At 38.1% G+C, this 26,538-nt stretch overlaps 1 protein-coding gene across 3 annotated transcripts; it reads right to left on the reverse strand.

Moving 5' to 3' along the window:
- Nucleotides 1-1,164: 1,164 nt before the first annotated feature.
- On the reverse strand, nucleotides 1,165-24,817 carry LOC114463644 (synaptotagmin-2-like). Of its 3 annotated transcripts, none has more exons than XM_028447321.1 (9): nucleotides 24,554-24,817; nucleotides 8,016-8,250; nucleotides 7,761-7,921; nucleotides 4,178-4,312; nucleotides 3,909-4,076; nucleotides 2,492-2,659; nucleotides 2,091-2,208; nucleotides 1,568-1,701; nucleotides 1,165-1,481 (listed from the first exon to the last, which is right to left on the reverse strand). In XM_028447321.1, the coding sequence occupies exons 2-9, from the start codon at nucleotides 8,224-8,226 to the stop codon at nucleotides 1,266-1,268; spliced, it is 1,311 nt and encodes a 436-aa protein (XP_028303122.1). In that variant the 5' UTR covers nucleotides 8,227-8,250; nucleotides 24,554-24,817; the 3' UTR covers nucleotides 1,165-1,265. The 3 variants fall into 3 exon arrangements, with proteins under 3 accessions (XP_028303122.1, XP_028303123.1, XP_028303121.1); XM_028447322.1 differs by lacking the exon at nucleotides 24,554-24,817 and adding an exon at nucleotides 12,564-12,700 and having other exon boundaries at nucleotides 4,178-4,303; XM_028447320.1 differs by lacking the exon at nucleotides 24,554-24,817 and adding an exon at nucleotides 12,564-12,700.
- Nucleotides 24,818-26,538: the final 1,721 nt, after the last annotated feature.

Genomic DNA, 26,538 nt, shown 5'->3' on the forward strand with positions numbered 1-26,538 from the left:
ACTAACAAATTGCAAAGCTATGACCAACCAATAAAGCTTAAAGTCCCACACAGCATCAAGAATTAGTTTTTTTTCCAAGTCAATGTTGTGTATACGGTAAATCTCTGTCCTTGAAATGATACTTGACTCCTGCAGGTTCCTCTCAGGACCTGGGAACTGTTTTCTCAGTCAGCAATTGGTGCACAAAGTAAAAACGAAACAATGGCCAATGTTTCTTCATATCAACATTCTTCAGTCACAATGTAACTAAACTCCAAAAAACACTTTTTCCTGCTGAAAATAAAAAGTATTTGGGTATAAATGTTACTGATCTGATTCTTGTCCAACTCTTGACATTTTAGTCAAGGTATTTTAATTTGAGTATTTCGTTGTAAGAATGACTGCCCTCTATGGGTTGAAACCTGGCTATTACAATTAACATTTTCCTATTGGCCGATGACATTTTGGAGGCAGCTTTCGTCATGAACCATCACTGTTCCTCCTGTTAGAAAGAAATTGGGCGTGTCTTAAATGCTCCAAGAGCCCCACGCATGAATTTTCAGCCTAGACGCACATCAGCCGCAACCTAATTACACTTCAAGTTTGATCAAAACTACCTCTAATCCTGATCTGAGTAATCTGTCATTACATTTGGTTCATGTTGAAAATCTCTAATTGGTGCGACAGTACATGTTGCTTGCTTTCCAGTCAATAGCACAAGAGCCTTATTGCTGACTGGATCATTGATGAAAGATCTGTCAAGTAACAGCCTAAACTAGATGTGTCGAGATCAACACAAGGACCTACAATATGGAAGCGTTAAACCAGCAAGATTTAAATGAAAACGAACTATTTCAGTATTGTAGTGATTTGACTTGCAAGTTGTACATCGCAAGATACGGTATGGGGCATTACAAGGGCAGATCTGTCATGGAAGTAAGTAAAGCATGCTCTATAAGCTAAACTAAAGCTTTTTATCCAGCAATGTTTTCACTGAGACTCTCATTCTGTAGCAGCACCCTAAGAATCAGTTTCTTCACATGAGAGAAAGACCAAAGGATGGACATTTGTGAACCAGTCACTCAACAACTTGTCACCATCCTCTATAACTTAGACCAATGTGTGAACTTTTCTCTGTTTTTCTTTTCTTTTACAATGAATGATTAGATTTTCTAAGAAGTCTTCTTTTGCTGAGCAAAAACCATGACACAGTCATGTGGTAAGTCAAGGGATTCATGCAAAGTAGGGGTGTTTGAGATAGTGCATTAGCTGGTTGATGGAACGTGTTACTTCTTTGCATTCAATTTTGCCAGTTCACCATCAATATCTTCCTCTGGTTGCAACGGATGCCACTGGGCAATGGGGCGGCGAGGGTTGGACAGCATGTCGGACCAATGTTTCAGGCCCAAGCCCGTGGCCTTGCTGCCCACGAAGATCTTCCCAATAGCGTCATTCTTGCCGATCTTGTCATAATCAAAAACTGTGACTGCCACCAAAATTTTCTGGGAAGAAGAGTGAGATAATTTATTACCGTCCAGTCACTAACAACTTTCGCAGTTCATTAGATCAAGATTGATTTGTACTGTACCTGCATTTGTTCCAGGGGAATTTCAAAACTGAATGACTCATTATAATATGGGTTCAGGGTGTTCTTCTTCACTGTTGTCTTCTTTTTCTTCAAACGTTTACCTCCCTGCAGCAACTGAATCTTGACATAAGGGTCTTGAAAAGATATCAAAAAGATTATAATTAAGACCCTTGGTTAGTTGTGTCAATATTATAACAATAATTGAACTAGACTTCAAGGAAATTAGTGGTTGCATGGTGAGCAAACAAGGGGCCACAGTTACTGATGAGGAAAAACTTTCATTTTTCCCAAACTAGGTCCAAGTATAGAGACAGCAACTATGGTTTTTGTCAATCCACATCAAACAAGCCCCAAACCAACCCAACGGTGGATATTTCAACCCATTCGTCAAACAGCTTGGATAGGGCCAGAGGTGTCCAGGCCTCAGTGACTTTTTCAACTGTAATCTTTACAAAACCAAAACATCTGTCCTTTAAATGCAATACTTTTATAAAAATCAAGTTTAAAATTGTTATTTATCGACCTGATAAGCCGCAGGCGTCCATTTTCTTCAGGTTTTTTGCCTCAAGAATGCAAACAGTGAGCTTCCCGGCCGTAGGGACGTAACGGAGGGAGATGCAGATGTCGCCAAGTTTCTCAGGCTGGACACACAGCCCAAAAAGAAGAGACATAAAATGATGGTCGGTTACACATGTTCATCAGAAAGCCACACAATACCTGGATTGATGTTTAAATTCCTCTTTTGTTAAAAAGTTGTTGAACTTGTACCAACCCTGACAATGTATTTGGCAGGAATGTTGCATCTTTTTTAAGTGTTTTCTGACTTTCAGAGTGTTATGTTGCATAGATTAATAAATGCATGAGATGACAAAAACATACAGTATCAAAAAGTACAACACAGAGCAGTTAGTTTGTGAACAGCACCTCTTCTTGATCTGCACTTTCCAGGTCCCTCCATTCCTCGATGGGGCGTCCGAGGTCAATGGTGTTCATGGGCAACTTTACCTCTCCAATCACGTCATGTTTGGAGAATCGGTCGTAGTCGTAAACAGACATACACAGGGTCTTTCCACCAAGCTCTTCATAGGCAATCTGATAAACAGACACAATCATTTTTTGGTTTTTAGCTGAACCTAAGCACTCATGGTCATTTACAAATCTGACTCCACGAAATAAATCACTATTCTGAAAAGATGTATCAATAAATATCATAAGTTTACCTTAAGTTTCTGGGTCTATATTATTGGTGATAGACAACATCAGACTATTCTGACAGGCCAATAAGCCTCAACATGGCAAATAGGTTTATTTGTGATAATTTCCAAAAATGTTAATGCAATAGAAAATAATAATAATAATAATAATAATAATAATAATAATAATAATAATAATACAGTGCATTTCATACACAAGGCAATTAATTGTGCTTTACATGATTAAAGGTGCAGCATTTATCTAGTATCTATCAAATCTGATCTATTTTAATCAAATCTAATGCAATCTCTTTTAACATAATCTGATCAAATGTAATTTAATCTATTTCAATGCAATCTAATGTCGTGTTACAAAATTTAATCAAAATCTAATATATTTGAATGTAATGTAATATAATTTGTCTATTTAATGCTAAAGTAATATCATATATATACAATATATGTTAATCTAATCTATTTTAATCCAATCTAATGAAATGTATTTTCTGTAATACATTTTAATCGAATGAATTAATAGTTTCTTGTGATCATAATTAATAACAATTTACTGTAAAAATTGTCCAATTAAATATGTGTTAGGGGTTAGATAATGTGTGAGTAATTTATAGATTATATTCCACAACCACATTTTACTACTGATTACAGTAATCTGGTAATCTAATATCAAACTGAAACTCATACTAGACAGTTCATTATTTGTTTCTTCTAACATTTACACAGAAGTTTAAGACTCAACATTTCATTTTTAACATTTTCAGAGTCTTCATCTCAACACAGTCTCTGCAGGTCTCATTAATAGGAAGAAGAAAAACACAGATTCAGACAAAACCAGAAAAAAATAGTCCGTCCAATTACATTCAACATGCTGTGAGAGAGACGCGTGGAGTCAGGATGATTACATGTCAGTTTTTCTCCTCCACTTGCTCATTATATTTTTTTAGCCTTTAAACTTTTTATATCTCCTATTTTGAGATAGTTTTCTCATCTCCCCTGTTGTGCAGACCTCGTCTTTGCCTTCATACTCTATGGGTGACTTGGATTTGAGTCTAGAATGATCACTTAGTAAAAACACATTCTTTTTGAAGAGAAGTTTCTCTTAAGTTAGACTAAAGGAACAACAAAAGCACCTTAAACACAAACGTCTCATTGAAGACAGGGTTCAGTGTTTTCTTGTGCACTTTCGTGTCGTACTTCTTCTTCTTGTCAGGAAGGATAAAGACTTTGACATAAGGATCGGAGGTTCCACCAGAGTCCATGGATATGAGGTCTGCAGCTTGTAGGATGCCAACAGTGAGCTGTGAGCAAAGATGGGAAACATATTCATTGGTTCATTTCAACATTCACCAAATTAAAAGTTCTTAAAAGGAAAAAGAAAATGCATGAGATAGCCACACACCTTGGTATTCTCAAAGTCATAATCTATTGAATACTGCAGCTTCCCCAATTTCTCCTGTTCTTTCTCCTCTTCCTCCTTCTCCTCCTCTTCAGTTAGTCCAGTCTCCCCTTCATCATCGTCGTCATCCTGGTGTTTCTATGGAGTAAACGTAACCACACAAAACAAAAGACGGCGTTAAAGGTCAGAATATTGGCAGGCGTGCATGTCAGGACACTCTGTAACAGTCAGCATGCCACAGACACTGGAGCTCCAAGAATGTCCAGGTTGGATACGAATACTACAGGTTAGTGTTTTGGATATTGCTTACCTGCTACTTGATAACATAACCCCAATATTTTAGTATTATCTCTGTCTATCATATCACCAGTAAACACTGACTGGTATGAATTGCTTTCTTCTCTCTTTTTGTTAGGTATTTTTTATTTTTTTTTTTCACTTTTATTTTTGTTAAAAAAAAGGGGTCAAGTGACCTCCCAGCGTGCAAATTCCTACAACATGCCAGCCAGACTTGCATCCTGTGTCAGAAAGAGGCATTGCATGCTAGTTGCACAGAAGGGAAAGAAAGAAAAAAAACATAAGAAATTATTGGGCAAAATCCAATATTTTTGAATGAGGTCATTTTTAATTAGAAGAGGCACATGTTTGAATGACAACCCAGATCAAAATATCTTATGAAGACCAATGTGAAATGCAAAACGTAGATGTGATTTCAATACTAGAGACTAAAATAGTCAACAGGAATGTCTTTGTTAGTTTTCTATTAGATTAGATTAGTTTACATTAGATCATATTTTATAAATCCCAAAAAAGATGAATAGGCACCCACTAAAACTGTTATCTGGGAAGCCTTTATGAACCAGCAATAACCGTTATAATACATAGTAGGAATGGGCAAAATATTGATTTATGATATACCACACGTTTGGTTTATTAGTGAGGATATTGATCAATATTTCACCCCAGAATCAATTTGTAGTCTTTTTTTTTTTAATCCGTGTCATCATATCATCATAGGTCACAAATATCTATTTGCAACCTGCGTTATTGTGATACTCTTCTTTTCTCGACTATAGGTTAATATGACGTGTACCTAAAAAAAAAAAAACTGTTGTGCTTTAGATCTAGCAAGAGATGGCTTAGGTGCATAAAAAACAAAAAACGAAAAAAAACTGATACATTTCTCCAAAGACCTTTAAAAGGGGACCTATGTTGCCAATTGAGAACAAAAATTAAAATTACTGGCATATTAAGGTTTGTTCCGGTAGATCCATTTGAACAAAGCATTTATAAAGCACAATGGGTTACATCAGAATAATCTCTACATTTCTATTCAAATGCTTAATAAACAAAAATCTTAGTGAATTAGCAAACCATGCCAGATTACAGTGTTCAGCCTGCCTTATTTGCACCTCATTGCTGTAGGGTTAATAAAATAATTAGTGGTCTTTTGGTCAGAGTGACCCTTACATTGTCATCCAGTGTCTCCAAATCTTCTCTAATTGTTAAGCATTATAATCCAAAACAAAAGATTTGGCTAAACATGCAAATTAATTTCACCGTCTTGGACACAAACAACCATGCCCTTCATTCATGCACTGATCATTATATCAACCATGTCTTAGATGTCACCCCTTTTAATTGAGTTCTTCTAAATGTGTGTGGGTTACAGTTACATTGTCCTGTGAACAATGTATTTGATGGTCAGACTCTCCTCTCTGGGGTTTATGGAGCGCTTCATAGCTTTCCATTGTTACATTGTAAAGTTATAAGAACAAATAGGATCCAAAAACAAAGACATCACTGAGGAAGAAAAAAAAAAGGCAAAGAAAACTATGATTTTACCCCATGAAACCCCTCTCTGCCCCGGGAGGCCAGAGAGCATCATCAGTGTGAGCTATCCACCTACCGTAGAGTGGGAGTCCACCACAGTCAAGAAACATGAGGCACACACAAGACAGACACAAAGCGGAAAAAAGAAGAAGAGCAGAGAGAGGGAGAGATTCAACTCACGAGACACCAAACACACAACGAAAGCACAACACCACGATTATAATGAGATGGGACACACTTGGTTCAAGGTTTTGGCCTCGAAACTCACCATGATTTTATCATCCAGTTCAGAAAAAGTGGAATCTGGAAGAATGCAAACTTACTTTTCTAATTCATAACTTTCTAATATTCAGTATCTCATATGCGGAGTTTGCGGGGTGTACATATAATGCACATAACATAACATACAAATATTTTAAGTGCCATAAAACACAGTGACTGTACAAAATGTCTATGAATTCATTTGTTGTTTTTTTAAAAAGTACTAGTATAAGTTTTCAGTGAAATGATCCCAAACGTTTGAGACTTTAGGTTGGTTCTTCTTCTGTTGCGAAATTCTTCTTCACATTGTAAATGGTGAAGCGATACTGCTCCCAGCAGTTCATGTAAGGTACTGCAGAAAAAATTAAGCAGAAATTGGCCTGATTTTATCATTAATTTACAATATTAAATGACGCGTCGAAGCACATTTTTGTAGTCAACAATTGTCAATTTTGTTACTAATCATTTTTGCAATATTGTATATGTTCAAGAGTGGAATGGCCACCAGGCATACCGGGCATTGTCCCTGTGGGCTGTTGACCCGAAATGGGCTGGTCCAGTTTGGTTTGTTTGTTTCTGAGTTAGTGCAAGCAAATATGGGAACAGGTGGCCAAAAATGGTCCAATAGTGGCAAAAAAGTGGCATGAAAAGAATGTAAAGTGACTAAAATGCAAAATCAGTCAAGAGTAGCCAAAAAAATGGTCAAATAAAGAGGAACCACCAGGTGGTATGTAATGGCTAAAGGTAGCTTAAATCAGCAAAAGGTGACAAACAACAGTGAACAAGGGCAAAAAAAAAAAAAAATGGCAAAATGTTGGGTAAAAAGGAAAGAAGTGGTATGTTTTGGGCAAAAGTTAGCTTATTTGGATGAAAAGTGGCCAAAAAATGTAAAGAAAGGAAAGTGTCAAAACGAATTTGCAAAAATGTACAAAAAATTTGAAAAAAGGGATATTTATTGGCAAAAGGAGCTAAAATCTGAAAAAAAGTGCCAGAATTTTTTAAAAGGAGCAAAAATGAGAAAGGAAGTTGCAAAATGGCCAAATGAAATAGGTACAAAAAAAGGGGTAAAAATGTCCCCCTTTTAAGATTTTCTGGGAAAATAATAATTAAAATTTTTTGTGCATAACCTGCTTATAGCAACCCCAGTCACACTTTGATTCATCAGTTTAAATCTTTTACACATTATTCATCGCCACCTTTCAACAAAGTGTGTCGTTAATCAAAAGGGGCTAAAATGGAGTACTTCACACGTTGTAATGACCACAACAACATCAAATAAATGAAGTGGAAGAGCGCTCTCCTTGTGTCCTCTACAGCCTGGGCTAAAGGAGCTGCTGGTAAAAGACCAAATTCAGTTAGCAGCAAAACAAAAACAATGCAATAAATGTCATTATTTGTCAATTCTTTCTTTGATTTTGTAGAAAAGACGAAGCTTTTCATCACACGCGTTTTTACACAAACATTTCAGCGTAGGAAGCACAAGGCGTCATACCTCGTCGCCCTGCATGTTCTTCATGTTGAAACCATCTTTGCCCTTCTTCCCTTTTTTATTTTTCTTCTTCTTGCAGCAGCATTTCTTGATGATGCAGAAACAGCATGTGAGGATGAGCAACGCAGCCACTACAGCAATGGCAATTAGAGCCCAGGGTGGCACTGTTAGATGTAAAAAAAAAAAAAAAAAAAGCAAAGAAAGTTAAGGTTTAATCAAGTTTTCGTTCATTTTTGTTGGTTTGCCACCAATACTCACAGGGAATTTTATCAATCTCATTCATAAATTTACTCTTGATCTCCTCAAACATGTCATTCTTGCTGATTTCTGTGCCGTTGGAGCCAGATGTGTCAGCAGCTGTGGTGGTGAGGATCACTGGGTTTGTAGCTGCGGTTAGGGTCGTGGGCGAAGCAGTGGTCGGCTCAGCAGCCGCCACGCTCTCAGCCTTTCTGAACAGGTTGAACTTCATTTCCAAAGATGAGGTAAAGTATTCCTGAGTCACAGAAAGGTCAGACGTGAAAGGATAATGAGCAACACAAATTGAACAACACATTTGTAGGACAAAACATTTAAAATGAAGTAAACACAACATGATTTTGCATTTACTGATGAATTATTAACTAATTAATTATACTTTGTTTCTATTACAAATGGAACTGACTTATAGCTTGCAGCAACACAATTCTAGATCATCTAAATTTCTACATTTAGAATCATCTCCATGGTAATTGAAAAAGCTTCCTAAAATCCACAACTCTCTTCTTAAAACATGTCAGCCTAAAATGGTTTTAATTTGGCCCATTCATTTTGAAGAGAGAAGAAAATAAATTTCTTTCAAACATAAGAAAACACTTTCAAAACCAACAAAAATGCATAAGACGCAGCTAAACTATTGTGTGTAACAAACAGTGAGCCATATTACACCAATAAGTATTGTGAGTGTGTTATATACGACATCTGTGCAGGGAAACCAATCTAGATTGAAATGACAAAAGAATATCATATTATGAATTATAATAATGCAATTTTGGGTGATTGCACAGTTAGAACTCTTCAGTAAGTGATGCTGTAATGACTGAGAAGTTCATTAATGGGTCGCCAAAAAAATGATGCAAGAAATGGAACTAAACTAGAATCAGCGACTGATGAACAAAGTGCCTCGATAGAGCAGGTATTGGTATTAGATTATGGACCAACAGGCAAATGCTCAGCCATTAATATTAATACAACCAATGTATCCTTGTTTAGATTCCAGGTAAAGAGATATTTGTCAGAAGACAGCCTGACTTTAAAAACTAAAACCTTTGAAATGTCTTTATTAGAAGATCTATGCCTAACAAAATGCATTATTTTTCACCATATTTGTTAACTTAAAAATGGGACTAGTTTACCATTTGAGAGTCTGTGCATCCCTTTTAGTCCACTGAGTTCAATAGGAGTGGAGCATTCAGGATCATTTAGCAGCTTTTTCAGTCAAAATGACAACTTGTGCTGCTTTGGGTTGCTCTAAAAATCAGTAAAAGTAAAAATCCGTGACCGGAAAAAATCTGTGGGGGCACAGTTCCAACTCATGAAGAAGAGAAGAAGAGCTCCGTGCATGTAAATACAGGCAACCAGGATCGACTGCTACTTATTAATGCCGACCCAAGTTGAATTTGTCTGCTGCAAAGAACTTGTCAGAAATGGTTGAAGGTATGGTTATATGGTTCAAGTCCGGATGTTTTGCTCTTCTTCTCTTCTTCATGCCGTCTACGAAACAGCAGAGTTTGAACTATCACCCCCTGCGATCACAGATTTTTCCGGGGCACGGATTTTGTTTATAAAATTTCGGTGAACAAAAGAGGTTTACATCGCTTTTTTTTAATTACTTTAACTGATTTTTAGAGCAACCCAAAGCAGCACAAGTTGTCATTTTGACTGAAAAAGTAGCTAATTGATCCTGAATGCTTCACCTTCTATAGAAGTCAATGGACTGAAAGGAGCGATTCGCGTCATCAATGATGTCATTTTTAAAAGTTAATAAAACAAATATGGTGCAAAATAATGTGTTTCGTTAGGCATAGATCTTCTAAGGACATTTCAAAGGTTTTAGGCCACATTTGTAAAAACAGTAGAGGATCCCTTTAAAGCTGCAGTATGTATAATAAGCGGATTCGGCATCTCGCTGCGCGCAAAGCATGCTGGTCCGGGTCAAAGGTCAGGACTACCCAGCTCCCGCCTAGCTCGTATCATAAAACGTAAACATGGCCGAGTCTGACAAAGATATTGAATATTTTGAGCGTTGTAAAGTGGATGTTTTAAAAGAATATTGTAAGAGACGTGGACACGTTGTTACTGGGAAGAGGAAGAAAGAACTGGTGGCCCTCGCTTGGGCATTGTCATTTCAAAAAGCGCCTATAGTTTTGACAAAACAGCAGGAACGAGAGGCTGTCAACCTTGATTATAAATCTCTGCTCGAGATCGATGTTGACAGTTGATCCTGGGGGGATCGGGCATATTGTGGCGAGAAAGAAAAGGACGCCAACAAACCCCCGAAACCTGCTGGGTGAGAGACACCTCTCTAACATGTACACCACAATATAATATTTATATACTAGTTAGCTTTAATGTAGTACAGTATATGTCAAACTTACTGATTTAATCCATTCGGCACGACGTTCTGGATCTTTTCTTTCAGTAGGAAATGGGATGAGTACGTATGGCGGGTCGCATATACATCGTGAGGTTCCTTTATTGCACTCGTGAACGGGGCAAAACTCTTTCATCCACGTATTAAGCCCACGTGTACCGTTGGAACAGCCACGCACTGAACAATGGGACCCTGGCATATTGCCTTAAAACGACCTTAAGCAAAGTAAATGCCTAAAAGTCCGTATAAGTAGCCGGTTGTTCCGCTAGACAGGGGCTTTGTTGACACGCTGGGTAGTCGTGAACTCTGACCCGGATATATTGACCCGGGAATCGCGCATGCGTACTGATAATGCTGATTTGGCTTATTGTGAGACCGGAATGAAATCAGTGACGCTCCCACCTCCCCTCCCTGTTTCAAATTCACCAGCATCCTCATGAACGCACACAACTGTGTTGCTTATCGCAAATTTTTTTCTCAATTACAACTGGAGAAAAATGTCGGGACTTTATCTTGTGTTATTGAAGAGTTTTCTGTTACTTTAGAGACAGACATAAATGCACGTTTCACCCTCTGGTTACTTTTCTAAATTTGAAGTGGCTGCTGCTGTGAGCCCCTACCCTGTTTCAAATCTCACAGGTGGTTACAATGATCCCAGCTGCAGGTCAGAGCAGACCCACACCACTCCACATCCAGGCTAATTGTGTCTGTTCACTTCACCTTGGATATCCTTCTCTTAGGTTTACACGTGATTTCTTCCTTCTGTTATCACTCTACGTCTGACACTAATAATAGTTGTGGACCCCCCCGCATTCGCGGACGTCCGCTTTGAGTCAGCTACCAGGCTCCTCGCCTTTGGAACCAGCTCAACTAGTCTGGGACACTGTGATGTTCTATCTCTCTATCCTGTTCTGTTCTCCTCTTTCTGTCCACTAACCCCAACCAGTCAAAGCAGATGGCTGCCACCTCTGAACCTGGTTCTGCAGGAGATTTAGTTCTGTTAAAAGGGAGTTGTTTCTTCCCACTGTCGCTAAATGCTTGTTCATGTGGATCTTGTTGGGTGTTTTCTTTCTTATTATTAATTTTATATTTTGATAGCGCTTCGAGATGACTTTGTTGTAAATTGCGCTATATGAATAAAGTTGAATTACATATACAGAGCCATTAAAAGGAGCAGAGGTCCATTGTCCTCTCAGAATACTATGAATAACAATATGCTCTAAGGTGATTATGGGTTTTACATACTGCAGCTTTAATATACAACAAAAAGCAGTAATATTAACATTGTTGCTAGGCTACAGAGAAAGAATACCCTTAGGCAGATTCAGGAAAAACAAAAAGACAAAAACATTGTATCTATGAAGTCATCATGAAAGTGAAGGACGGATGAGTCAACCTACTCTTTCCCCTCTGATAAATGATTGAATGTGGGGAGGACCCCTTATGACGGAGAAGTTCAGCAACTGGGAGGAGCCTAAAGTAGAGCTGCTGCTCCTGATGCTGGTTTGGCACTGGAGGTGTTTCAGGCATGAACAAACTGAATGGGGATGAACAAAATTTGTATGTATTGTAGTTATTGTTTCCACTTTGATTTGACTTTACAGTCCAGGCTGATGTGCTGTGTTTTCTGCAGCATTTCTGATCGTTTACATCAACTATCCACTATTTACATATGTTTACAATGTCTACAGATGGTGTCCAATTTAACACTTTGCTGCATCATCCTACAGGACTGGACATGATTGCAATAACACTGCCACCATCAGGGAGAGTTTCACTGCTTCTGAATATAACCAATAAAATATGTCCATCAGCTTGTCCACTGACATTTGTGTAAACTTTAGGAAATCCAAAACGTGACACACAACATAATGCTGCAACTTTCATAAATCAACAGATTGTGTCATTATCCTTTGCAGATACTGTAAGTGCTCCCTACTTTTAACCATGGCATTGGCACTCAGGCCAATATCTTTGATTTTCTGAAACAGCATTCTGTCACAACATGGGAGAATACGCATTCTCCAACATATTCTCATCATTTAGCAGAAAAGAAAACAGTCATTGACACTAATGCAGTTGCTTTCCACTCAGTGAGTTTCAAATCATTTCCCATTTTCGTTACATCTTCCTCACAAAACAGTGGTTTAATCTACAATCGCTTTTTAGGAACTCACCAGTCAGATGTGGTGTTCCCCCTTGTGGGGTGGCCCATCCAGGATCTACAAAGCAGTTGAGAACAGTGGGAACATGGTCTGGTCTCCCATACAGGCAGAGACTGCAGTCTTGTCTCACTTCTCTCCACTGCAGCACTACACCCCTCCTCCTCCTCCTCTTCCTCATCCTCCTCCTCCCACGGCTTCTCTGTCCAATGCACACCACCACCCCTCCCTTTTCTGCCCGCCCATAGCACACCTTCCAATACCAGTCTGTTTTCTTCTCAATGTACTGCACTCAACCTTGGTACCTCTTTCTTTCTCCCCACTTTCCTTCCACCTCCAGCCTCATTTATGATGCTGCTCACACAGCTGATTGCAGCATGCTGCCTCTGGCCTGCTATTGTCGATGCATTTGTATACGATGAATATGCACAATCTGTGAGCAAAAGGCCAATAGTAGAAAGCCACACTCTGCACAGATGAGATGGTAAAGGAGCAGGGGAATGCTACAAAATGGCTGACAAACTGATGATGTGCTGACAAAACACAAATACTGCATAAGTTAGGTACTTCGACCTGAAAAAAATGCTGCTATCTTTGTAGCAATATCTTGTGTTTACTCTGTGATGAACTCGTAACAAATGACAGTCAGGAAGATTCATAATTGAAAGGAATCCCCTTTTTGGGGGGAAAATAACTTTACAGGTTCACATGTTTTCTTCAAGGAGGCTAGAAGGGAATTCACAACTAATGTCAGAACAGAACATGCTTAGTAAACTGCTGCAAGACAAATCATCGAACGTTTAAGCGTGTGCTGCAAAGATGCAGCCCAAGAGATGTTTCTCTTCAAAAAAGTCTTTCTTTCAGTTTTCATGTATCGGATAAACTTACAAAGAATCAAATTCGGACTTGACAGACATTGAAACATTAAAGTTTACACACCAAGCAACCACTAAGAGTTTCAGTGGTAGTTAAGACATTGGGAGACTTACGGTATGGGTGTATCTTTTCATCTGCAGTAATGGGGTCCAATGTGACCTGGACTTGATGCAGTGTTACTAACCATTTCATTGAAGAAAGAGCTAGTTTGTTAAAACTCATGTAACGTATTTTTTTTATCAAATCTAGTTTGGACTCCTTAGTGCAAACCAGAGACAATAATTGAGTTCCACAAGGTTCAGTCTTAGGAACTCGAGTTTCTAGTTGGTTTTGCAGACTGAAACACTTACAGTAGCTGTGTTTCCATTACAGATTGTTGTAAAATGAAAGCAATAATTCTAAAATTTGACAAAGTATAATTGTGCTTTGAATGTGTTTCCATTGAACTTTGTTTTGATCAGGAGCCTTGTAACTCCCGTGAAATCTCGTCCTGCAGGACTTTGCTGCAGAAAGACAGACGCTCAGAACCTCCTTATAACAATATTCCTTTGTTGTCTCACGTCTAATGTGGCAGTAATAATTTTAGTATGATGCTTACAAATGTCCTGGTCTCCTCTTCTGTTAAACTTTACACGTACCGCGTCATGTTTTTTCTGAGAGCAGTGGTCATGCGACCAGGTACCTCACGTCATGTCACTAGGTACATCACGTTCTGTGATGTGTCATTGAGAAAAAAGTGTTTCCATAGTGCTTGTGTGACACATTTCAATATTGAAACATCTGAAATACCTCCTCATGAAAACGTCAAAACTTTTTAGCAATATTTGAGTGCTTTTTCAAAATTCAGGTGTTTCCATTACCAGTTTTTATTGCGCTATTTAGATTTTGCAAAATTTCCAAGGGTAATGGAAATGCAGCTACTGTAGGACTGAGCGCTACTGCAGGTCATTCATCCCTACCTCTGTCAGACTCTACAAGAAAACAGTCTGAGGCATCTTGCATGGTCTGTAAATATGTATACAGTAGTGTAAAAAAGTGCTTGCCCCCTTCCTGATTTCTTCATTTTTTGCACGTTTTCCACACTTAAATGTTTCAGATCATAAAACAAATGTAAACATTAGTCAAAGACCAAAAGTAAACACAAACTGCAGTTTTTGAATGAAGGGTTTTATTAATGAGGAAGAAAAAAATCCAAAGCTACATGGCCCTGTGTGAAAAAGTATTTGCCCCCTAAACCTAATAACTGTTTGGGCCACCATTAGCAGCAACTACTGCAATCAAGCGTTAGCGAGTCTGTTACAACACTGTGAAGGAATTTTGGCCAACTCATCTTTTCAGAATTCAGCCACATTAGAGGGTTTTCGAGCATGAACTGCCTTTTTAAGGTCATGCCACAGCATCTCAATAGGACTGAGGTCCGGACTTTGACTAGTCCACTCCAAAGTCTTTATTTTGTTTTTCTTCATCCATTCAGAGGTCGACTTGGTGGTTTGTTTTGGATCATTGTCCTGCTGTTAAACCCAAGTTCGTTTGAGCTTGAGGTCACAAACAGATGACCGGACACTCAGCTTCACTCAGCAGAATTCATGCTTCCATTTATCACAGCAAGTTTTTCAGGTCCTGAAGCAGCAAAACAACCCCAGACCATCACACTTCTCACTTCTCTTCTGCTACTCAGTGAAGGCGGTCGCATTCTTCTCACTCCCACTCTCCTCCCTATTTGCCCTTGCTGCTTGGTTTGTCTTCTGTCTTGTGGATCTAATAGGAGACTCACTGCACTTTATCCAAAAACCGAAATTATGGAATTGGTCAGCTGGTCTCTTAATGCAATTGATCAAATTTTTTCGACAAAAAGACCAGGCAGGGGTGAGCCCGAGTGTACGGACAGAACGTTTGCCGCCGGACACACGATGAATTCCTGTGATAAGTGGAAGGTCATGTGTCTGTCCATGCTTTCAGTGGAGGACGCGGAGGACATCTACATGATTGGATTTATGGCAGCAGGGATGCTGCTGATTGGAGCGGGAAGCTTTCTGATCTATCACAAAGTCTGTATTACGTTGGTAGCTGTTTTGGGAAGGCTGCCAAAGTCGTCACAGACCATCCGACTGTTTCAGAGGGAAAACACTCAGGATTGCCAGCCGCTGGGGGGCACGCAATCCTTTCTTTTCTCCTCCACGCAGTCGTTCCTTTCTCCACCCTAAATCCCCAACCCCCAACCCCGACCTACCCCTTCCCCTTCCCACTCCCCATCACCCCAACCACCACGCCACTGCACACATGCTATGTTGTCAAGTTTTGTGACTGTGTTCTGTTTTTGGTGCACGTACGCCGAGGAGGTTTTTTCCTAGTTTTATACTTTTCTCCCAGAAGTCAGTTTAAAACCTGCTTTTCCCCCTCACCACTCCTCCTGTTGTTCTCCCATTTTTCATCTAAATACGGGGCACCTCCCTTGCCCATGCAACCCCCAGTTCTCCCGTTCTTGTCCTCCCACGTAATATGTGACTGTCTTGTCATGTTTCTTTAGACGGGATGTAACTGAAATGTTTGTACAGCACTTTGTGATTTTTATCTGTGAAAAGCACTTTACAAATGAAATGTACTTACTTATTACTTACTCTGCCACCACCATATTTCACTGTTGGTATGATGTTCTATTTCTGAAATGTGGTGTTACTTTTACACAAGATGTAATGGGACACAGACCTTCCAAAAAGTTCAGCTTTTGTCTTGTCAGTCCACAAAATATTTTCCCAAAAATCATCAAGATGTTTTTTGGCAAAAAAGAGACGAGCCTTAATTTTTTGCCTGCATTTCTTAAGATGTTGTTGGGGGGGGGTCCTATGTCACCTCTTGGATGAGTCGTCACTGTGCTTTTGGGGTAATTATGCACGGCTGGCCACTCCTGGGAAAGTTCACCACTGTTCCGTGTTTTTGCCATTCGTGGATAATGGCTCTCACTGTGGTTCGCTGGAGTCCCAAAGCTTTAGAAATGGCTTTATAACTTTTTCCAGACTGATGGATTTCAATCTCTTTTTTCTCATTTGTTCCTGAACGTCTTTGGATCTCAGCATGATGTCTATAGCTTTTGAGGATCTTTTGGTTTATTTCACTTTGTCAGGTAGGTGCTATGAAGGTGATTTCTAGGTTGAGAACAGGTGTGCAGTAATCAGGCCTGGGTGTGGCTACAGTACTAATGTTTTAACAGGAGCTGGGGGACAAACACTTTTTCGCGCAGGGCCATGTAGCTTTGGATTTTCTCTTCCTCCTTAATAAAACCCGTCATTTAAAAACTGCATTTTGTGTTTACTTGTGTTATCTTTGACTAATGTTTAAATTAGTTTGATGATCTGAAACATTTGAGTGTGGAAAACAAAAGTCAGAAATCTGGAAGGAGGCAAACACTTTTTCACACCACTGTATATCTATATTCTTTATACGTTTTATATATTTGTGTTTCTATTTTAATTATACATAGCCAAACAAAGTTAAACTAAATGATAAAATATGTCCTGTACTCATGCCACAGACCACTATCATAGCAGTCAAAACCTCCGACTTAAAGAAAATGCGTACAGTAAACATCTCATGTATAAACTTAAAAAGGAAGAGATGAAATCGTGCACAGTTGGAACTTAATGTATTTTCTACAAAGGCATCTGTATAAAATAAAAGGTTTGTCAAAATGTACATTTAAAAAAAAAAAAGAAAATAACACAAATGAATTCAATTCAAAATAAAAAACACCAGCATTCAATAATGTTTTGGTGCTGTGCATTGCGTTTAATCTGATTGGCTATGATGTGATGCATTTGACTGTTGTCTATTTGTTTAATTTATTTGTAGTTTCACAATGTCCTTTGATCATTTTAAAACAAAACATAAACAAACAAAAAAACTCAGTAACATTTGGGTGTAGAAATGTAACCCATTACTTTTTTTCTTTAAAAACATACTTATTGGTTTTGAAATATACTCAAAAGCAACTCAATTACAGTAACGTGAGTACTTGCAATTACTTTCACCTCTGTAAAAAGGTTTGTCCAGACTGTGCTTCTCATTGTGAAATATGTATTTACTACATGTAGCAAAATTGACTTGTTTGCTCTTAGCAAAAAGAAGTCGAACAAACTGCCAGCAGAGCTGAAGTCAGCATCCAATGTTAACGTTTTTAAATCAAAGTTAAAGGCAACTCCTTTTCTCTACTGTGTATGAGTGAGATTTTTGGTCATGTTGTTGTTGATGTAATGTGTTTGTTGCTGATTTTAAATGTTTTTACTGATTTTTTTTAATGTTCTTATTGATTTTAAAGTTGTTGAATGTTTTCTGTTGCACTTTTTGATCATGTAAATCACAATGAGTAGCCTTGTGTATGAAATGTGCTAGGGAATAATAATAATAATGCATTGGATTTTATATAGCGCCTTATCATAGACACTCAAAGCGCTTTACAGAATTAAGGCATCATTCACTCCACACTTAGAGGTGGTAAGCTACTATTGTAGCCACAGCTGCTCTGGGGCAGACTGACGGAAGCGAGGCTGCCATAGTGCGCCATCGACCCCTCCAACCACCACCAACACTCAGTCACACGCTACATTCATACTAGGCAATGTGGGTGAAGTGCCTTGCCCAAGGACACAATGACAGATACCACTGGAGCGACTGTCCCCCAATGGAATGAACAACTTTCTCTTTTCTTTTCCTTAATATCAGAGATAAAGGGGACTTTGCTGTGTCAGGAGATCAGTGTCAGAGCTTGAGATATGGACCATATGCACAGAACGGCTGACTTATCCCAGGGCGTTTATAGTTTGAGTCAAGTCGCCTCTACTGAGAAGGCAAAAGGTTGGAAACACTGCACTCCTCTCAGCTCCTGCAGGGACTGCTGCAATGCAGGGGTGTGATGGAGAAATACAAACTGATGGAAAACAAGCAAAGGCCCGTGATGATACATTTCCCACATCCCTCCCTTATTGTAAAATGGATGTGTTTTTTGTTCTAAATGTCTGAAGCCGTTTCTCCCTAACCCTAAATGTGAACCTTGCATACAACACCCTATAGATTGTTTTAAAGGAGTGTGATTGGTTGGCGATCGGTAGAGGAGGAATCCCTCGTTGTTTTGACAGCAGCTTTTCACTCAAGCTGAGTTTCTGTCACGGTGAGGTGACACCACCACATCAATCTTCATAACGAAGGACAATAGAGGTGCAACAATTCATTCAATGTCAACAACATCCCCGCAACATTTGTGAGATTGTGAGAGTTCAAAAGGCTATATTTTTTTTCAACTGGAGATCTTGAGAAATGGATGTGGGAAAAAAAACAATAGAAACAACATGAAACACTGATTCCAAATAATGCAGACAATATGAAAAATGCACAGTGAATTATACATACACATAAAATATGAATAAAACTGAAAAATATTTGAAATTTTATATATATATTTTAAAATGCAGATCTTGAGAAGTAAATGAAGGGGGAAAATTAATTTTATTGCAAAATCTGTGTAAAATAAAATTAAAATATAATTTCACAACCAAAAAATCTAGTGTTTCTGCAACTTGTAATGAAGTAAATTCAATGCAGTTTTCAGCTTTGTTTACTGTCCGCAAAACTTGTATCTTCTTGGAGTTTCTTTTCTAGCTGTATTGTGTATTTGCATTTGATGTTTGCATATAGCCAAAAACACTTGGTGAAACAGTATTTAGAATAGAATAGAATAAAATTGAATAGAATACGGCTTTATTGATCCCCAGAGGTTCATTTTTTCCCTTTTACAGCAACACAATAAAAAGACAGTAAGAAACAAAAAGAAATATTAACATAAGATAATAGTGCAAATGTAAGAATTGTAGATCAGACACAAATTGGGAAAAAAACAGAACAAAACATAAAAAACACAACAATGTGCAAATAAGAATTGAAGGAATTGGGTTGGGTTACATTTACACTGCTTCTTTGCACATTATTATTATTATTATTATTATTATTATTATTATTATTATTATTATTACATGTTCTGTACAATTGTGAGCAACGTGTTCTGTGTTAAGCTTAATATACAGAACATCTATGGTTTTAGCAGCTGTGACTTTGTAAGAGAAAGAAGAATGGTAGTGACATTTAGAGACAGAAAGAGAAGAAAGCCAACAATTCTAAACTAGTGATGGATTAAATGTCTACTGTATCTGGGAAAACAGGACAAATTGAACCAATTGAAAGAGGCTTCAGTCAGTAATACTGTATATGCTTTCAATGATCTGTTCCTCTGGCTGCTACTGTAAACTCTAACTCTAGAAGTTGTGCTTGTGCAGCTTGTGTTTTAGTAAAGTGGACTGTCGTCAAATAGAAGGAGGATATTTTAAAGCTATAAAACTCAAAATATAAAAGCCTGCATAGAAATGACACAGCAGCTGTGTCATTTTGGGCTTTGGGCATCCTCCATTTCCTGCCTCGGCACATTTTCAAATTTGTCACTAGTGTCATGCTGTGAGAGAGAAAGACAAATGGGTATCATTAGGAAAGACCTTAATCAGCAAAGCATGCACTTCAACATGTTGAGGAGAAAGCAGATCCTATCAGCCGTTAATCTGTTTTACAAGCTGATGGAAGAGAGCAGCTTGATGATAGAACTACAGATGCAGATGATCCTCTAGTTTGTTCAAACCTTTGCATCAGATAAAACAGCGGTTCTCAACCCCCCATTTGGGGGCGTGAGACACTGGGAGGGGGTCGCCAGATGCCTTAAAAAACGAACACTTTGAGCCCATACTTGCCATATTTTAACCAATTCTAATCACTTTTTCTTGCCATATCTTTTCTCATTTTAATTAACTTTTGCTACATTACTCCCATTTCTGCCACTTCTCATCAAATTTCAATGCATTTTCTACACATTTTTTACACTTTCAAGACAATTTTTGCACTTATAAACCCTTTCCACCACTTTTCCCACCTAATATCGCATATGCTGACCCATTATTGTCACCTTTTACCTTTTTTTTACCACGTCATGCCTATTTTTTTTTAAAATTCAACCATATTCACGATTTGTCATGCCCATTATTTGTCAGTTTAAATACATTTTTTTTCCAATATTGACTCCTTTTAACACTTTTTCTGTCCATTTTTGCCCACTCTATTTTGCAACTTTTGACCAATTTCTGTGGTTTTTAAAATCCCATTTCACCACCTTTTCCACCATTTATGGTCACTTTTAACTGATTATATTTCTGATTAAAACAAAGATTTATATATATATATACAACTATGACGCAAATAATATAAACTTCCTTCTGTGTTCAACCACCTTCAGGTACAGTGGGGGTCCCTCGGTCTCTGGCACCTTTATTTTGGGGGTCGCGGGCTGAAAAGGTTGAGAACCCCTTTGATAGAACATAGTCACTAGTAAAAATCGCTATAAAAGAATAAATGAAAAATAATTAAATCATAGCTTCTCAGAAAAGAATTTTCCGTTCCCACCTATTATTTCCTTTTTTGTATGAAATATACAAAATGTTTGACAAGGTGCACATCACACTCACAACCTGTGTAATTACTTTTGAATTTTCATTATTTTTCTGTTTGAAATCGAATATTGTCTTCTTTTTTCTCTTTACCTACAAATACTAGTTTCTCGTAAGGTATTAAAGAGTCAATTTTTTGGCCAAACTCCATGTGAAACCCACACATATGGCATAATAACCAAGCAACCAATCGTGGCTGCTCAATGTCATACTTAAGTAAAGTATTTCTGGCTTGATCTACCTAGAATTGATCTCTATATAGAGCACATATTGATCCAATTTCAAAAGTCCTTTTTTTAGGCCTGCTTCACTATAATGATCTAATGGGTTGCCAAAGTTAAAAGAGGATGTAACGATTTGGGATGAGTAAAAAAAATAAAACCCTTATGTTGTGACTAAATTTGATTACGGTGGATTACTTGGATTTTTCTGAGAATAAAAACAAGCTAATGTTTTCCTATTAAGAACACACTCTGCATGCTCTAACATCATTTTCCTTAGTGCTCCACGAAATCTGTCAACAAAAGCAGGTTCAATTTTCATAAATTGCTCATCTTGTTAGTTTTTCATTATTGCAGCACATCTCATAGTGGCATCGGCCACACACAGTGAAAGGGAAACCCGCTCTCGCATGGAGTCACCCAGTTATATTTCTCTATATGTACGTGAATAAAAAGCATCATCTGTTGTTACCCTATTTTTATCTAAATACGGGGCGCCGCTCTTGTGGCGACCCACAGTTCTCCCGCTCCTGACTCTCCACGTTATAAGTGTTATATATGTGATTGTCTTATCATGTTTTTCTTGGATGGGATGAAACTCAATGACAAATAAAGTTGATTTTTCTACTTCTTCTTCATTCATTATATGGTGCATCTTGTACATATGGTGCACCCAAATGCCTGTGAATGACATCTAACAGTGGAGGTGGGAGTTTTCCATTTCACGAACCATCGAGCTGGAAGTATTCACGCCCCCCTGTGGGAGCTGTAAAATAGAAAGTCAAAAAAAGCCTCCAGAACTATTGAAAACTACATGTTTACAACAGGGCAAGGTCAGTTTTAAGCCATTGAAAGTTTAAGGCAGGGGTGTCAAACTCATTTTAATTCAGGGGCCAAATATGGAGCAGTTTGATCTCAAGTGGGCCACAAATTTTAAGCAGAAAAACGAGTCATTTCAACATTATTGCGCCCTAGCTTGCACTTGCAGATAGAAATAGAAATATAGTTTATTGTCATTCATACACAACAAGGCTCGACTTTAGGCTTTAAAAATAAAAGCATAAAAACACACAATGAAATGGTATAAAACACACATTTAAAACCGTGATAAAGTGCTGAGTTATTGCACTGGGTTTGAATTAAGTTATAGATTAGTGTTTGATTTATTGCAGTTTTAAAGTTTTGTCATAATTTGAGGCAAATTTTGAATTTTGAGTTTTTTCAAATGTTAACTATTAAAAAAGACTGCAACATGCGATAGAAGCACCAGGAAAAATGTGAACCCCTGCAAAATGATTCATGTTTTCGCTTTCGTTTTTACTTTCTTACGCGGGCCAAATTAGATCAAAGAGAGAGAGATTACAAAGATCACGACATGTAAGGGAAATCAAACAATCACGTATTATTTATCATGGTGAGTATGTAACTGAGTGAGTGACTGTGTGAGCTTATATTTGGCTTCAAAGTGTTGCATGTTGGTCCAATAAAGACCAACATGCAAAGGAAGTTCATCAGAAGACAGAAGTTGTAAAAGTCATGGGACAGATTTAAACAAATCATTAAACAACGTAATGTTAAACTGTCCTTTGTGCTATAAAATGGTAGTCACATAAGGTTTACCATTTTTGAGTGGTGTGGGAGCTGTGTCTCAGATATGGGAAGGATGTACATTCAGGACACATCAGTAGAGTAGTGTCCCTTTGAATCAGGGGATGTTTTGGCTTTTTTAACACTAGACATCCTCATCAAAGGTGGCCAGCTACAGGGTGATCAAGCCTGAGCTTGCGTCCCATAACTGTTTCCCACTCTCTCCTATCTGCAGCTTTAGGCCAATGTGCCCTTTTGGTCTTTTTTCTCCCTCTGAAGTGTCTGCTCTTTGATTCATTACTTTGAAGTTCTGCTCTTTGATTCATAACTTTGAAGTTCTGCTCTTTGATTCATAACTTTGAAGTTCTGCTATTTGATCTCTTTGATGTTCTCTAAGAAGTACTGGTCAATGCGATTCCCTTGCCTCTGCTCTCTGAAACATCCTCTCTTTCCTTGGTGGATTCTCAGGCCCTGAAGTGATGTTATGTTTTCCCAACCACAGGTGCACACCTGTAACATGCCCAACCATGAGAAGCCTGGTTGTTTCATTGGGACTATGCAAGGCAGAGGGCGTCCTCTTCTCTGAGTCAAGCCTAAAGCTGACCGCATACCTTGGTTGAAATTTAGATACTTATTCTACTTTTTCCTCTGATAGTTATTCTTTTTTATTAATTATATCAATGATATAAAACGAGCCAGTTCTGCGGATGAATACTCAAAGTCAATATGATGTCACTTCATTTTGTATAACCTGACATTGGCTTATTGCAGCTATAGAAGGAAGTCCTTATTTGGCAAGTGTCCCAGTCATGCACACTTCACTTTACCTCTTTGGGGACCAAAGGCATTGCTGCATCTGAACATTTTCTCATCATTAAAACACACAGACTCTAATGCACCAACATTCCCATGCTTTTTACAACAGTGAGGTCTTTGTACTTCGCTCACCAGTGTAAAAAAAAAAAAGTTCTACTATAGCAAAATACGATTTATCTTAAATAACTTGTAATTATTTTGAATGTAGTGAATCAATATAGTGGTTAACGAGATGGGCTCTGCAGATGAGGCCACTCAAATCATTCAGTCTTGCTGGCTCAGCAGAATTGCCTTTGCATGCATTCCCTCTTTGGTTTTAGTGTATGCGACAGGCTCCCATAACCATTTAATACCAACAAACTCTTATATCCCATTTAAATATACAAATACAACCACTTAAAAATGACAAGTCCTATGAACTCAGGCTAAATCTTTGTAAAACATCTCGTATTTGCTGATTTTTCTATTGATTTAGAACTGATACTTATTTGGAAAATTCATGTTTAAAAAATAAAAATACAAATCAGCCTCACTTTGACACCTCTATATCAAGAATGTGTCACATTATGAGTCAGTTTAAATCACTGGGACTTATTAAATAAGGTATGAAAGGGTGATTTCCACTGCAGAGTCAGACATTGCCTTCTGAGCCCTCGCACACGTTTGTTTATTATGTAATGTGATACTGCAGCAGCACCACACCACGCTACGCTGCAGTTAGCTTTGACTTTATACCGGCATGCTTTTTAAAGTTCCTCTCTGACATATTTTCCTATTACTGTCAGACTGTCTCTGCATTAGATTGAACGATGACTCCAATTGCTCTAATTAGTTCAGAGTCATTAAGTCACTCTTTTTCTTTCTTCTTTTCCTCCACATTCAGGATGGATTTCTATAATGAGGCTGGGTACCTCTGTGACAACGGTTGCAAAGGCTCAGAAAGAGATGTTTGGTATAGAAAAACAACGCTTACCTTACAGTGAGATGTGAATAGCCAGATTGAAGTGAGATTTGGTCTTTAAAGGAGGAAGAACATCCTACAGATCTGCACTTGGGATCATCTCAGTTTCAAGACAATTTGATAGAGAATAAAGAAAATGTTTAAAAAAGCATCCGGTATTGGTCCTATAGTGTGTGGGGGGGGAAGGGAGGGGTCCCTCCAGGAGGATGCACTCTTAGCTCAGACAGGATGGAGCACTTACTCAGATTGACATGATCTTACAAACTGAGATCAGCACCAGCATCTTGAGCCTATGATGCTCCACTGCTGGGTTTCCCGGCACTATCTATCCTCCTATTGGCTGATGACGAGGTACTCAGTATAAAAAAAAAAAAAAAAAAAAACCCTGCCTACCATCAATTGGGCAGGGAGGAGATTAGAAGACGCACTAACACACACACACGCACACACACACACACGCACACACACACGCGCACACACACACACACTCACTCTCTCTCTCCTCCTTTTTTCCCTCATTGCTCTATTAGTTTTTCCACCTCAGCGCAGGCCGACAGGGAGTGCTGAGCTTTGAGAATCAGATGCAGAAAGGAAAAGGAGGAAGAAGGGGGGGGGGTGTTAGCAAAGGAATTGATGGGTCATGAAAGTGGAGGTGAGGATGGAGGCCTACAGACACTCATCTGCAGTGGACCTCACAAAGCTGGAGCTAGAGTTGGGGTCCTGTACAGTGTGTACTAGTGTAGACAGGATGGGATGTGAGCGGTAGAGGGGATAGGCAGGTGGTGGTGGGTAGGTAGGTAGGTAGGGGGATGGGGGGTGTAACCAGTCTGCTGAGGGAGCTTTTGCTGCAGTAGAGGCAGGCCAAACACAGATGGGACATAGATATTCTTTTCTGTTCAACTATAGTCCAGCCATCCCTGCTTCACTGGCACAAAGATGCTGAATCATTTATTATTTAAAAGAAGACTTGATGGAGCAACAGTGATTAGTGTGAGATGGAAAGTTTAGGAACATGTGGAGCTTTTAAGATGCAGGAAAGAGAAAAAAAAACCCAAATATTTAATAGTATTTTGAAAAGTTATGCCATGAGGAAAAAATAGGCTTTAAACTTCTGCAATGTGGAGAGTGTGCGTAAAATGTATGGTGTGAATTGTAATTTAGTACCAACTATATATTATATATACTGTAATTGCACACTTTTAGAACAGCTCCAAAATGATTCATTTTAATAAATGAATGTTTTTTTAAAAAATCAGACTTTAGTACTATACTGGTTTGTCTTTTTTCATTTTTTTTCTGACCTGTCAATTGGTTGAAGCCAAAAACACAAAAAACAGTACCAGCTTTATATTTCCCATTTGTTTTCTTTGAATTCATAGGTTTAAGAAAAGCTTACAATGGTAATTGTCTTTCGTTTGTGGCCTTGTGGAGAAAAAAAAAAAGCATTATTTTACATTAAAGTGTTCATCAAAGTTTGACTTACATTAATTCAGATATTAGTTTAACTGCATTTTTTTTTTTTTTTTTTTTTTTAAAAAAAAAACAGCTTTTTTACATTAATTTCTTAAATAATAAAATAATTCAGCAACAATGAATAGTGTGAGATGGAATGTTTCGGAACATGTGGAGCTTTTAAGATGCACAAAGAGAAAAAAAAATATTCAATAGTATTTTGAAAAGTTGTGCCATGAGGAAAAAAGAGGCTTTAAACTTCTGCAATGTGGAGGTTGTGTGTAAATCGTAATATATATACAGTTGTATATAATTGTACAGTTTTATAACTGCTCCGAAATGAATTGTCTTGATAAATAAATGGTAAAAAATCTGACTATTAGTTTGAATTCTCTAATTGTTTTTCTGACCTGTTAAAGAGGTTCAGGCCAAAAACACAAAACAGTTCCCGCAGCATATTTCCCATTTGCTTACTTTGGATTCATATGTTAAAATAATTAATAGATTGCTCAAATACAAGGGGGGAAAAAGACAGCTGCAGCTCT

Source organism: Gouania willdenowi, chromosome 5, assembly GCF_900634775.1.
Source record: "Gouania willdenowi chromosome 5, fGouWil2.1, whole genome shotgun sequence".
In the NCBI taxonomy this organism is placed as follows: Eukaryota; Metazoa; Chordata; class Actinopteri; order Blenniiformes; family Gobiesocidae; genus Gouania; species Gouania willdenowi.